This window comes from Lycium ferocissimum, chromosome 11 (genome assembly GCF_029784015.1).
Source record: "Lycium ferocissimum isolate CSIRO_LF1 chromosome 11, AGI_CSIRO_Lferr_CH_V1, whole genome shotgun sequence".
NCBI classification, from domain to species: Eukaryota; Viridiplantae; Streptophyta; class Magnoliopsida; order Solanales; family Solanaceae; genus Lycium; species Lycium ferocissimum.
In genome coordinates, this window is record NC_081352.1 from 46,343,250 (window position 1) to 46,358,838 (window position 15,589).

At 32.8% G+C, this 15,589-nt stretch overlaps 1 protein-coding gene across 1 annotated transcript; it reads left to right on the forward strand.

Annotated features, from left to right (window-relative positions):
- Positions 1–4,022: 4,022 nt before the first annotated feature.
- LOC132037472 (cell differentiation protein rcd1-like) lies at positions 4,023–15,473 on the forward strand. Its single transcript, XM_059428006.1, has 9 exons — positions 4,023–4,306; positions 9,394–9,465; positions 10,017–10,103; positions 11,009–11,051; positions 12,192–12,301; positions 13,350–13,454; positions 14,163–14,362; positions 14,468–14,537; positions 14,774–15,473. Exons 1-9 carry the CDS (start codon positions 4,106–4,108, stop codon positions 14,915–14,917), a joined length of 1,032 nt encoding a protein of 343 aa, XP_059283989.1. The 5' UTR covers positions 4,023–4,105; the 3' UTR covers positions 14,918–15,473.
- Positions 15,474–15,589: the final 116 nt, after the last annotated feature.

A 15,589-nucleotide genomic window follows, 5' to 3' on the forward strand; every position in this document is an offset into this window, starting at 1 on the left:
ACAGTTAACAACTCGTGGATTTGAATTAAACTTTTCAACAGTTAACAGCTTGAATTGTAAAGCCTGTTTAAAATTCTAAAATTAAACTTTATGTTGTTGGTCCATCTTTTCAAATTTACCAATAGATTGTAAATAATTTAGATGTTACTTTTGAATGTCCAAAATTTCAGTAGCATATATGAATTTAATTAAGTAAAATAGCACCGATGTTTATTTTAAAGGCAAAAATTGAATTTGCAAAAGGGATAATAACACTCACTCCTGAAGTTACTGACCAATTCTGGTTTTAGTCCTTGTGATGTTTGATTCACCACATAATAACCTTTAATTTACTCAAATGTACGATTTGGTCTCTTTTCAAATTTGAAATATTTTACATTTAGACTAAGTTTTAAACTAATTATTCTCGAAAAATGGAGCAATAATACAAATTTAACATAACCATCAGTAATTAAATACTTCAATAGATAATGATTCATTAAAATTTTGAATATTTATTAGCACAAGGATTAAAAGTGTACATTACAATTAATTAGAGGTTACATAATGCTTAACCATATATCACAAGAACCAAAATCAGAATTTACCTATAAATGAGGGACCACGTATGTTATTATCCAGTTGCAAAATCAGTTTTGCCTTTTTTAACCTTTTGTTTTAAATTACCTAAATACTTTAAAAGATAATGATTCATTAAACTTTTGAATATTAATGAGCATAAGGATTGAAAGTGCATATTGCAATTAATTAGAGGTTATATAATGCTTAACTATATACCACAAGGACCAAAATAAGAATTTACCTATAATTGAGGGACCACATATGTTATTATCCCTTTGCAAAATCAGTTTTGCTTTTTTTTTTTTTGGGTTTAACCTTTTGTTTTAAATTACCTCACTCTATGGGTAAAAATTTACCCGCACCTGGTGTTTATACCAAACCAATAAATGTATGACATGTGTTTGAATATATACAATTAGCACTTAACCATGATTAATTAATGTATATATTCACTTCATTAAATCACTTTAAAATATCTCACTCTAAGGCAAATAAGTATTGATGATGTATTTCCCTACTCTTTGTTTTTTATTTTAGGGCAAAGGTGCAAATATACCGCTCAACTTTGCGATTTAGAGAAGATATATCTCTCGTTATAAAAGTAGTGCAAATATTCCCTATTCGCTGACGGAATTTTTAAAAATCATTTATCTTATATTTTAATTTAAAAAACATCACGTAGCTTTAAAAAAAAAGGCTATCTATTTTTTTAGTAGACTTATTTTTTAAAACCCGCATGGTAATTTTTCTTCTTGTGGGTTGTCTGGTTCAATTAAAAAATATATATATGTGGCTTTAAAAAAAAATAAGTCTACCCATTTAAACGAACCAAACCTGATCCACCAGAAAAGAAATTACCACGCGGTTTTAAAAAATAAGTCTAGTCAAGGGTAGACTTGTTTTTGAAAAGCCGCGTGGCATTTTTTTATTTAAAAAATGAGCTAAATGATTTTAATAAAAATTTCCGTCAATGAAAAGGGTATATTTACACCATTTGTGTAACGTCATATGCACCATTTTTTTAACGATGGGTATATCTGCTCTAAATTTGCACCTTTTCCGTTGTTTTTATTATAGAAAATAGTTATAAAATGTCACTGTAAATACTACTCTATAGTGATGGTTAGAGCAAACTTGGTATAAACATTCTCTTAATAATTCTTATTTCTTGGATCATAACTTCGAAACCATCTTTTTTCTATGGGAGAAGTATTCAAAACACACTCCAACTTTGGCCAAAATTGTGCTTTATAACACACTCCAACTTTGCGGGAGTCCTATGACCCCCTGGACTATTTTTTTGTGTATTATTGAGGGTATTATTGGGTGACGTGGACAAAAAAGTGAGTCCCTCAATATTGGGTATTATTGAGTCCACGTCACCAATAATACCCTCAATAATACACAAAAAAATAGTCCAGGGGGGTCATAGGACTCCCGCAAAGTTGGAGTGTGTTATAGCAATTTCGGCCAAAGTTAGAGTGTGTTTTGAACACTTTTCCCTTTTTCTATCGTTAAAGGAAAAATAATTCTTATTTCTTGGATCATAACAAAAATATACACAGTACCATTTAGGAAAATAATGATGTAATGAATTGTTTTCTTGTTTCAAGATTATATATAAATGGATGTATTAATTGAGAGTCAACAAATATTATCTACCATATCAGATTACATTTATGAGACGGGGCGTAAAAATGAGTGAGTAGTTGAATGTGTGGCAAGTATCTATTTTGTCTAGATGTATTTTATAACCCTGTTTTCAGGAATATTTACATTTTCTAATGAATTTAGTATGTTGTTACAAATTTTAAGTTCTTATTAATTAAGGCTCATTTGGTTTGGCGTTTTACTTAATTTATTTTTTGATCCTATGTTTTACACTTTTTGATTTTTCCAACTTACATATAATCCATGCACTATGAGTCTGTTTGAGTTAGCTTATCGAAGTACCTGATAAACATCAAGTGCTCAAATTAATTTTATAAATAAGCAGCTGTGTGTTTAGATAGAAGTGTTGAAGTTGATAATAAGCAGTTAGTGTGTTTGGTAAAAAGGTGTTAATAGCAAATTTTGAATGAAATTACTGAATTATCCTTAAGCTATTTACAAAAATATACATTTAAAAATTATTTTACATTAAAAGGACGAATAAAAAAAATAGAAAGATAATTACGAGTTATGTTTTAGGGGGAGTATTTCGAATATTATAAAGATTTGAGGGATAAAACTATAAAATGTCTGTGTCAAACTAAAAGTGCTTATAAGCTGCAAAATTATAAGTTAGGGGTGGTCAACTTATGACTTTTGGCTTATATGCACAGGGGTGTTCACCAAACGCATAGATAAGCTAAAAAGTATTATAAGCTAGTTTGGCCAGATTATAAAGTTAGCCAAACACCCTCTTTGTCAATAAAAAAAAAATTACGTAGTTGGCTTCAAAATTACCATATTATTTCCACTTTTACATACAAAACTTATAATTCTTAGTAAAATAATATCAACATTTTGAAACTTTACAACAACAACATACCCAGTCTATACCCACAAAATGGAATCTTGGGAGGGTAGAGTGTGCGCAGGCCTTAACCCTTCTTACCCCTACCTTGGGAGGTAAAGAGGTTGTTTCCGATAAACCCTCGGCTAAAGAAAAGACATTTCAAAGAAGGTCACACAAGAATTAGCAAAAGTAAAGAAGTCATCACAAATACAATAGAAAGCACAATGTAAAAAGAAACAGTTATTACAGCAAAGTAGTACGATAAATCGAAGTACAAGAGCCAATAGATAGTGACAGAAATCAAAAGGCAATAAGCTACAAGGATAGTGCTACGCTTAATAGTATAGAAGGGTCCGTGAGACAACGCTATACTACCAACTAACCTTCTACCCTAATATATGTCCTCCACAACCTCCTATCTAAGGTCATGTCTCGTCAGCTGCAACTGTGCCATGTCCTGTCTAATTACTTCTCTCCAATATTTCTTCGGCCTACCTCTACTTCTCCTGAAACCATCCATAGCCAACCTCTCACATCTCCGTGTTGGGGCCTCTGCCTCTCCTCTGCACATGCCCAAACCGTCTCAACTCTCTTCCCGCATTTAGTCCTCCACCGAAGCCACTCCCACCTTATTCCAGATAACTTCATTTCTAATCTATCTTTCCTAGTATGTCCATACATCCATCGCAAAATCTTCATTTCTGCTAAATTTTGAAACTATGTAAAATAAAAGGAGTGCCACTTAAATCAGAAGGGGTTAAATAGTAAATACTACTGTAAATCTAAATTTTCTCCTCCAATTACAAGAATCTGCATGAACCAAAAAGAAAAATTAAAGCCAACCGACCCGGGTCCAAAGGCCGACATTATATATACAACTGTATTTGTCCGTCTCCCACTTCGTTTTCTTTTAAAGGTAAACAAGCAACTCTTTTTTCTTTCACTAGAAAAGAAAAAAAAAAAAAGCATAACGCCTCATTTTAGTGTCTCCTTTCTTATTTGGAAGGTTCACGAAAGGAAAGGTTTTCTCGTTAAGAATTTTAAATGGAGAATCTACCAGAGTCACCGTTTACAGATACCACATTGACATCATTGCCATCGTTGTGCAACACTTCTACTTCTCCTTCTTCTCCGGTGGTTACACAACAAAATCCTCTTGACTTAGGTGTTGCCACTCCAAATCAGTTGGTGTTGTTACTCCGTGATGTTAATCTTCGTGAAGAGGTCATCGATCAACTCGTCAAGGTACACGACACGTTTTAAATGTTTTTGTATATATATACACACACACACATACATACATACATTTTGTGTTCGTCTTTGTTTTTGTATACTCATTTGTTATGTATTTATGCCTTGTACTATGTGGTTGTTCAGTGGGTGATAACAGAGGTAAGAAAGTTCATAGATCACTGGTTAATTTCTTTCGTGTTGCTTTTGAATGGTCAATAAAATGCACATTGACTGAACTTTAGCGAGCAGTTTGTAAATTCTCTTAATGATATGATTGACATTTCTCTTTCTATATACTACTCCCTCTGTTTCAATTTGTTTGAACCTATTTCCTTTTTAGTCCGTGCCAAAATGAATGACCTCTTTCCTAATTTAGAATCAAATTCACTTTATGAATGATTTACGGTACACACAAATTTTCAAGGCTTATTTTGAACCACAAGTTTCAAAAGTCTTCCCTCTTTCTTAAATGTCGTGCCCAGTCAAATGAGTTCATATAAATTGAAACGGAGGGAGTATTATATATCATATGTACCCACAATGGGCAAGTTGTAGAATTCCGCATGACCTCAACTCAACCTTTCATTTGAAATTAGCACATACAAGCCCTAACTAAGCGGGCCTCCAGCTACCCCATGAGTAAGCACTTTTCTAGAGATAGAAATTTATTTATTTCTGTTATTATCACAGTAATGTCATTTCTATGACAATCGAGTACTTCTAGAGTAAGATCGACACATTCATCTATCTTTTTCAACATAAAAATATTGTAACTAGTGTAAGAATAATAAGGACAAGTCCTTTTCAAAAAAATTATCTATATATGCAAAATTATAAACAACATAGTTGTATGCAAGTTGTATGTTTTCACCAGATTTGTATGCGCAAAAAATTTTGTATGCAAGTTGATCGGATTCTATACAATAAAAAATTGTATGCAATTATATGTAAGTTGTATGTTTTGACCGTATTTATATATTTTTTTGTTACAAAGAACTTGCTACTTTTGAAACCCCCAAAATCTCGCTAAACCGATAAATATTGTCCATTTTTGTACTTATAAGAAGAAATTCCTTTGTTTTTTTGTTTGGCCTCAGGGGCCAGCCCAATCCTACCGGTGCAATGGACTGTCTGAGTCGAAGTAAAAGCCTCAGTTTAAAATGAGCTGAAAATGTCCTAATCTAGTGCGATCCAACAAGCGAGTTGTGTTAGAGCCCGTTTAGCTTAGCTTATAAGTTCTTTGAAAATAGCTTATAAGTTATTTTCAGTATTTTTGAGTGTTTGGCTGATCAGCTTATAAGTCATTTTATGCTTAAAATAAGCCCAAAAAAATAAGTTGGCCCGTTTGGCTTAGCTTAAAAAAAGAGAATTCTACATAGCATAACTAACTCTACTACATATTTATATATAGTAGCTATAGTTTAAAATAATTATATCCCATAGCTAATAATAATATGTTAAATGCAACTTATACCTATACATATATACAAAGTAGAATACCCCATCATCACATTATTCACTTCCAACCCAACCCTCTCTCTCTCTCTCCCATCTCGGTCCCAATGCTCTGCCGCCGGCCACCACGACCTTTCTCCGGCGAATTTTGACGGTCAGATCCGGTCATATCTTGGCCGGATCTGATCAGATATACATCAGATCTTCATCGATTGGCCTTTCATCCTTCTCTGACGGACTTTGATGGTTAGATTCGGTCAAGATCTGACCGGATCTGATGGATATACATCAGATCTTCAATGATTGGCCTTCCATCCTTCTCCGGCGAACTTTGACGGTCAGATCCGGTCACTTCTTGGCCGGATCTGACCGGATATACATGAGATCTTCACCGTCGACAAATGTTGCTTTGTCGGAGTCTGGTCGACGGTGGCTTTTTCCGGTTAAATTTCAGCGCCGGATCTAAAAAATCGTGTTTCTTTTTCAATGTATTCATTAATTTTTTAGCATACAACTCAGTGTATTCTTCTATTTTTTAGCATACAATTTAGTGTTTGGGTGTATTTTATTTCTTGTATTCTGTATTTGAGTATATTCGTTAATTTTATTTCTTGTATACAAATGAATACATTGAATTTTGAAGTGTATACAAATGAATAGAGTGAATTTTATTTCTTTGTATTCAATTTTTGAGTGTATTCGTTAACTTTTTTAGTGTAAAATTCTTGTGTTTTGTATACAACAGATTAAATATAATAAAGTGAATACAATATAAAAGTAGCTACAATGAATACAGTTGAGTTTGAATACATTTAAATTGAATACAAAATTCAGCAAATTTTAATAATCGTATTCATGAATACGACTCGAATACAATAAGTAACAAGTCTTTGAGTTTTGCTATAGGTTTGCTACGTCATGTAAATAGGTAAAATGTAGCTAAAATGCATAAATAAGGCCTTCCAAGTTAGTCATTTATGAAACTTTCCCTTAAAAAAAAATAGCTTATAAGCCAAAAAAAAATAAGTTAGGCTACCCTAACTTTTTTTTTTTGACTTATATAAGCTGCTTTTTTTAAGTCCATCTAAACAGGCTCTTAGACAGATAGGGATGGCAATAAGGCGGGTTAGGGCAGGTTAGGGCGGGGCAAGCCTTGACCTGCTAAGATTTCGACCCGCCCCCGCCCGCCCCGTTTAGCTTTTTCTAAGGAAATTGCCCCGCCCCGCCCCGCCCCGCTAAGCCCCCGCCCTGCCCCGCCCCGCCCCGTTTATATTATCTTTCATTTTTCCTCTTTATTTTTCACTTCGAAGCATGACATATTTTTTTAAAAACAATTAGATGAATGATTAGTTCCTAAAATTGGATTTTTTCTTTTGATCGTTCAAATTTCAAAATAGAACTAGAATTTACATATTTTACTATATTTAGCATGAGAATACACAAAACCATCTTTAGTATAATTAAATAAGCTTGAAGGAATGTCTGAGTTAAAAAAAGATGATTTGTCTTAATTACTAAAGACAAACTTGTGATGTAAGTATAACTGCAAGTAGTAGTATTTCACCTTTTTGTAGATGTCTTTTTAGTGATTTCTTCTAAATGAATATTGTTAATCGTAAGATTAGTTAATTAGGCTATCACTTTTGCGATAAATAGGAAAGGTTTTGTACAAGCTTAAACAAATAGAATAGTTCTATTCCGGGTTTACTTCGTAAGTTTAGTTTTATAATAAAAAAATATTGATTTTAATTTATGCTAGAAGTCACATTTGAACAAATAAGAATTTAATAACAGAAATGAGAAATCTTACAAACTTCCAACAATCATGCTTTATACTTTTAGTAAAGAACGATGCTTCAAAATGTGGATTCAAACTAAGGAACAAGCTAATAAAATAGTCATTTTTTACCCAACCCACTTATAACCCATTTCTTGCCTCTACCCTCGCTCGTCCTATTAAAAATTTTAAAAATTAAATTTTGTCCGCCCTGACCTGCCCCGCCCCGTTTATATGTTTTCCTGCCCTGCCCTATTATGACTTTGCCCTGCCCTGCCCTGCTCTACCCTAATTGCCATCCCTATAGACAGACCTTACAAGCGAACCTCATTTGGGGGGAAGTCCACAAATAGCCAATTTGAGGACCCCTATTTAATGTATAGTCGAAGTTCATAAGTTTCTGTAAGTCTAGTTGCTTCAAATTCAATTTTAGACTCGTGAGTCCTGAGGTTCCAAAAAAAAACTTCTGACATACAAGTTCAGACAAAATGTCTAAAATATTTATCTGAAGTGACTAGAATTCCTTCGTTCTTCAGCCTCAAGTTTCGATCCAACTGTCCTCAAATCGGCCCCAAAGACTCCCCCCCACCCACCCCCCCTCCTCCCCAATACAAAACCAAGTACTAAGTAAATATAAAATTTCTATCCTTAATCAGCTATCATAAACTGATGAAAAATACATTTTCTTCATTAACGGTGAGCAAATCATTTTTTTTTTTTTAAATGAAAACATATCAAACATGATATATGCGAATTTGATATATGTGTATATATAAGGATAAATACTGAAGTATTTAGACCCTCACAGTTGATGTAAAAGGAGATGAATTCCATTTTTCGTCAGCAGCCGGCAGTATCCTACTTAAGCGAAAGAAAGTCATATATAATGATTTTTGTCCAAAATCTGCCAATATTGGCTACAAATAAAATATTTTGGAAAATATTATACATAAATTAAATAATAGCGTGAAAACTGAATTACTCATTTGGTCAAGCTTCCCGGAAGCGAAAAGTGCTATTATATATATATATATATTTTAAAGTGCTTATTCTAGAGAATGATGCGTTTGGCCAAGTTGTTAGGTAAAAAAAAATAAAATTATTGAGTAGTAGCAGAGCTGTTTTTCAAAAGCTAAAGAAAATTACTTCCTCTGTCCCAAAAAAATTGTCTTAACTTGACTTGGCATGAAATTTAAGAAATAAAGGAAGGCTTTTGAAATTATGGTTCAGAACAAGCCTCAGATATTTGTACGGTTGTAAATCATCTTATAAAGTTAAATTGTTTCTAAATAAAGAAATGTGTCAATCTTTTTTAGACAAACTAATAAGAAAAGTAAGACAAACTTTTTGGGACGGAGGGAGTAGTAGTTTTTTTGAAGGAGCACTTTTAAAACCTTAGTCAAATACAAATTGTTGCACTAATATTGGTAAAAGTGCTTTCCAAATTAATTAGTTAAATATAAATTGCTACTCTTCAAAAATACTTATTCGATAAGTATTTATGGAAAAAAGAACTTTTAAAATAAGTACTTTTACTTGTCTATTATACTAAAATTGAATTATCATTTTTACTTGTCTACTTTAGCATATTAAGAGAAAGACAAACTCTTTTTTCTTGTTTTATCCTTAACTTTGATTACTCATTTTCAAATCATTTTTCAAGTTTATTGAGATTATACACCAATTAATATGAGCATTATTGTAAAATATATACTTCATTTATTAATTTTGTAAAATTAAAAGTGGATTAGTAAAAGTAAACGGAGGGAGTAGATTTTGAAAATTTGGATTAGTCCTTTTTTCAAAACCTTTTGAAATGCTAGTAATTGTCACATTCTAAGTTGGTAATTTTTCTTATATATTTCAGAAACGAGATGCATGCAAGGATCTAGCACTGCTGGTGTGGAACACCTTCAATGCAGTTTTTATTCTTTTGCAGGTATACGTCTTTTAATTTTAGTGGATCTAAATTCGGTTGGATAGTGTTACACTAGATTTGTTTAGTGCATGTTGAATTGTGTGTGTGATCATCTCATCTAAAAGTTTAAGTTGTACATACCATGTTAAATTATGTGACCATCAAATTTAAAAGTTCAGACTGTCACAGAGAATACATTTTTATTTACTTAATCACGTCTTCAACTGTTTATATCCCTACTCTCCGAGGGGAGAATTCTAGATGTGATAATTTGATTGAACTAGGAAAGAACTCCTTTTTTTTTTTTTTGTAACAATATGCTAGTGATAGGTTAAAATAAATCCTTCCAAATGATAGTTACTTTTTCCAATTCTCATTTCATCAACTATTTTTCATTTGAGTTATTTCTTTCCAATCAGAAATCGTAACTCTCACAAGTTTTGGTTTTGTTTTGCTGAAGACAAGCAACAAGTGTCAAATGATTTTTCTTTATTTGATTTGTTGGAAATTTTAGAAGAACGCGTTTTAATCTGCAAGAAGTTGTCAATAACTATTTTTTCTCTTAATTTCAGGAAGTTATAGCAGTGCACCCGAAGTTGCCCTCAATGGTAACTATGAGGGAGTCAACTCGAGCATGTAATGCCCTTGCTTTGTTTCAGGTCAGCAATATCCCTTGTTGGTTTACTTATATTCTAGTGTGGTGTGTAGTGTTATAATTGTGTACATATTCATCAATACATACACTTTTTTTCTCCTACTGAAGTTGCAATATGCACTAGTAAATTATGCCTCTTTTATGCACTTTGTGCAAAACCTGTTAGATTTGGTGAATTTGTTTTATTTTGCAATGTTTTAGTCCATGGAATCTCTGGAAATCTGTATTTCGGGAAAATCTGATATGTGATGTTTATATTTTCTTGACTTCTAGATGTTAAGTAGAATGCATTAGATACCCTTAAATTTTTGTAAGTTTGTTCAGATGAACAATATCTGATAAGACAGTAATATCTTTCGCAAGTCCTCTAGATTATGTCAATATTCAGCCGTAGGAGATAAGATTTTTCACTAATTATAACAAGGCCAAGGCCAAGAGGGAGTATTTCTAGTAACCCTGTAATCCCAAGGATTAATCCCCTTTGGCAAGGTATATAAAATACGAAAGAACTTCAATTCATAGTTCTCCACAGAAATCTCATATGATCAGTATAAATAACTGGAAGTAAGTATTAACTTTTTACTTTTGTGGTACAATGTTCTGCACATTAACTTCAGTTCAATCAGTATTTGTCAACAATTTTGTTAGAAAATGTAATAACAGTTGGTTTTGATATCAATATCAATGTAACATAATACAATAGGTGTAAGACTACTGGTAAGTGTATGCACAAGTTTTAACTCTCAAAAACTCATATTCTTGGTGAAGATGGTTTTTATTGTAGATGGCTTTTCAACAAGCTGAATTTGATGGTATCATGTCATAATTAACTTATTTTTTGACACCAGCTTTCTGCCACTTCATGATATGTATATATCTACCTTACTCCTTTATGGATATATTCTGCAGGTTATGGCCAATAACCCAGAAACAAGAAGGGAGCTCATAAAAGGTAATGGCAGTTCTTGAAATGCAGGGGCGGCTCAACATAATTGGAGGCCTAAAGCGAAACTTTAACTATAGGCCTCAAACCTAAACGAATTTCGAGATATTGTATTAGAAATATATCTTTCTAACTTTTATTAGATGCAAAAGTATTACTTAATAATTTTCTTATAAATGATTTCTTCGAATATTTTTTTTCAAAGTTGAAAAACATCCTTTCGTTGAGGCAATTATAACAGGAACTGTTAACATGATTCTATACGCAATTAATTGGTAAATTTTAAATAAAAAGAATAGATTTAGAACCATAAAATCTAAATTAAAAAGTTGATAACTTGGTATATCCACATTTTAATATGTTTGTTGTAATGCTTGAAAACCTAAGAAGAAACAAAAAGAATTTTCAATTCACTTTGTTCAACACTTTTCAACAATTTGCTCTTACTTTTAGCAGAGTATTACTCCAACTTATCAGATATTTGAAGAAATAGAGTACAAAAAGAGTTAAAGAGAATAAAATAATATGAGTGTTACCGGACAGATGTAAGAAGGCAAAACAACATTTTCTTGGTTTCTTCTATTTGAAAAAGGTTAAAGATAATAAAATAATATAAATTTATAAAAAACATTGTACTCTTTTTTTTTCTTTTTTTTTGAACAGGAAAATATTGTACTCTTTATAATGAGTAATTGATTTTCTTTTAGAAAAAATTAACACATAATTCTTGGTAAAATTTGGGGCCCCTCAAAGGCATATGCCTTACTTGCCTAGGCATGGAGCCGGCCCTGTTGAAATGATACAAACTGAAATGAAATTTAGGCCTAGGCCAAACTACTTGTAAGAGTGAACTAAATTCATGTATGCGTATGAGTATGGGAAGATTCAGGTGAATAGGTTTCAAAATGATTGCATTATTCTTGTAATCCTTTTACAGACCCAAAATGAAGTATATGTCCTTTCATGTTCTAGTTTATCTCAGACTCTAACTTTGTGCTTTTTCAGTACTAATTCTTATCGCTTTGCATCCCCCTCCCCCCTCTGTCTTTATGATGGAATGCTAGAATAATTGCAGATTAATGGAGTAAGAAACGTTTTTACTGTTGTGTGAGTAACAGTTTTAACTCTTCTAGTAACTTCTCTCGACAGCTCAAATACCATGTTATTTCTACCCATTTCTCTTTAAGCCTGGTGGAAAGGACAAGCCTTTGGAGTATTTGAGGCTCACCAGCTTGGGCGTTCTCGGTTTCCTAACAAGGGTATTCTTCCATTCATTCATGTATTTTATTTTTGCAATTTTCTTCAAGACTGGATGTTCAGTAATTACACTTAATATACTTTGCTGTTTACATATGCTGGAGAAACTTCATACATCTCTGATTAAATCATCAACCAAAAGACCAAATGTGTCTTACAAATCCATAAAAAGGTTGGACCCTACTTTGCTTAGTTTTCACTTTCAAATATAACTATTCTTTTTTTTTGGTTTTCTTTCCTTGGCGCTTATGGATTTCACATTACTTTAACAGTGATAAACTTGAATATGCTTCTTTGTCACATTATCGTTATGTTTAGTTCCATGCAGAGAGAGGAGAGGGTTAAGGAGAGAATTTCATTAGATTTCTTTTTGGTGGAGTAATCATAATTACCTCTGATTGTTTGGTTTATAAGTTGGAACTAAAGATATATACTTTCTCTTTACATCCAATTCAAGAGAGGCTGAAAAGTTTAAGTTGAGGGATCGATATACAACAAGTATATAACCAAACCCCTTCACTTCAACTTCCCGTCACTTTTACTTCCCGTCCTATTGATCCATAATGGTACTCTTTTACTTCGCTTCCTCCTATTCTTCCTCTTTAAAATTGGAAAATAAAACAAGTGCAAAAATGAGTAATTACCTCTAAAAGAGACTGGTACAATTCAATGCAACATTTTGTTCATTCGGGTTCATTGGACGAACTGCAATGCTGATATTGATCCCAAAAAAAAAAAAAAGGGGTAGGTACAGCTAGGCTGTGAACAGCCAACCATTGTACTAAAAAATTAAATAGGTTTGAGGCGAGCTATAGTGCCCTGACTAGACATAGTGTACATATTAGATATGGCTGATGGCCATAATCAGTTCTAAAAATCAGTATCTGCTTTTTCTTCTTGAAATACCCATCTGCATTTCTGGAGTTGTTTATGGCAGCGAAGTTATGGCATTTGTTATTGGTAATTTGACCACTGATCATACATTAGTAGCATTATTCTAATTTTTGGAAGTGCGGCTTCATTATTCTGATATTTTGCTTGCTTGTGCAGTTTGATGATCCATATGGAAATGAGGTCCTTGATTTTTTCATGGATACGGAAGTGGTTCATTTGTGCCTGGAGTGCATGGATGTAGGTGATGAACTGTCATCGAAGGTTAGCCTGCTACGTATTGATTTTAGGCTTACAAGTTTTGAGTTTCTTTCCATCTACTTTCTGCAGAGTTGTTCCTGATAACCTCAGAATGAGAATTTGAGAATTTGGAATCTGGGAATAAAGTTAAAAATTCATTTGACTGAATGACCATATGGTTTAAAGGAAATTAGGATCTTGATTACTGTATTGGCTTGCATAAGCTATTACTGTTGCATAGGGTGAAAAAGATTTAGTTCTTCAACAGAGTAATAAGTTCAGTTGGTGAGAACCTACATCATAAATGTAATATTTAGTTTGTAACGGAGGCATGCATCTAGAGGCGGAGCCAGAATTTTCATAAAGGAGATTCAAAAATTCATGGGACTGAATGACCATATGATTAAAAGGAAATTAGGATCTTGATTACTGTATTGGCTTGCATAAGCTATTACTGTTGCATAGGGTGAAAAAGATTTAGTTCTTCAACAGAGTAATAAGTTCAGTTGGTGAGAACCTACATCATAAATGTAATATTTAGTTTGTAACGGAGGCATGCATCTAGGCGGTTGTTTTAATTTTCATAAAGGAGATTCAAAAAATAAATTAGTAAGTAAACACACGAAGAAGATAAAGAGATCCAGCATCTAATATACATACATCAAAAAAAATATCTTGTATATGCAGTATTATTCTTGTATCTGACATGAAAAGAATGTTGTATCTGTACAGGTTGCAACCCTCATAGTTGTGAAAATTTTGATGCAACCGAAGGGAATGAACTATTGCTGTGCTTCGGCTCAACGCTTCTACTTGATAGTACAGGTGTTGTACCGAGTGGTAGAGAAACTTTCTGAAAAACCTTGTTTGCTGCATCTGAAATATGTGATACAATGCTATCTAAGCCTTTCAGGGGTACTACGGTTTGTTAGGTAAACATTTTCGTCCCTATTGATCGAGTTTCACGATTGTGATTTCTCTGTAAGTATGAGTTATATTTCTTGAATTTATTATTTTATCCAACCTTCATAATGCAGGCCTTGTGATGCATTGACAAGCCAAGTTCCTCCTAAGCTATTTGACGGTACCTTTACGGACATTGTTCGTGTGAGTTCATCTGCTCTCCTTTTATTTACACACTAAAAACTAGTTATGTGACTTAAGTGTTACAAAGAGGAAGACTAGTGACCATCTGTAAAACTAACCCCCATTGTTAGCTGAGCCTCTTTCTTCATTTTCTTGTAGCAACTCCGAATACCTTAAAATTGGTATCGTCTGATCTTTTTAAATGACAGTTACAGCTTCATGTGTATAATTGTTTATTTTTGCATACGCCTTTGCAGACTGACCCAGAAACTTCACGGATGTTGTACCTGCTACATGTCAATATTTTCGGATATCAATATTTTCCGATGAATCAAGACAGTAACAACGTTGCGAAACCGGATACCACAGTTCAAAAGGCTATGGGAAAGGGAAAGAAGTGAACTTGTTGTGTGGGAAAACAAATAATGACCTCCGTAGAGGAAAAAATGTTTTAAATTAACTTTTCAACTGTTAAAGGCTCGAAAACTTGTTGCATAGTAGAGCCTTGTTAAAACTGATAGTTTTGTGTTTGTTGTGTACTGAATTGTAGTTTTGTTCACATGGAGTGAAGTCATCTTTTGTTGTTGTTTTCTTTATAATACAGTTTTGGTGTAGAGACAGCTGGTGTTTTGTTTTCTTTTTATAGTAGTATTTATTTTGACAGGTAAGGGGTTTTGGTTGTGTTTCTTCTTTTTCTTTTAGTGGGAAACAAATGTGAATGCTATTTAGTTTTGGGAAATTGAGTCTTGGCTTTCTTTGTCTGAAAATGAAAACATTAAGGGTGTGTTTGGTAAGGAGGAAAACATATGTTTTTCAATATTCTCATGTTTGGTCGGTCAAAATATTTTGGAGAACATTTTCTTTAGAAAAATAAGTCCCTTCCAAATGAGAAAAATGACTTCCTGATGAAATTAGAAAATTGACTTCAAAAGAGAGAATTCTTTTTACTTTTTCCTTCGTTTTCTGTTAATCTATCTTCCTTACCTTCTCCTCATTTCCTCTTCTAATGTTTCAACTTAATAATTTATCATCAACATGTCAAAGAATTCACAGTAGTTTTACGTATTAACTAT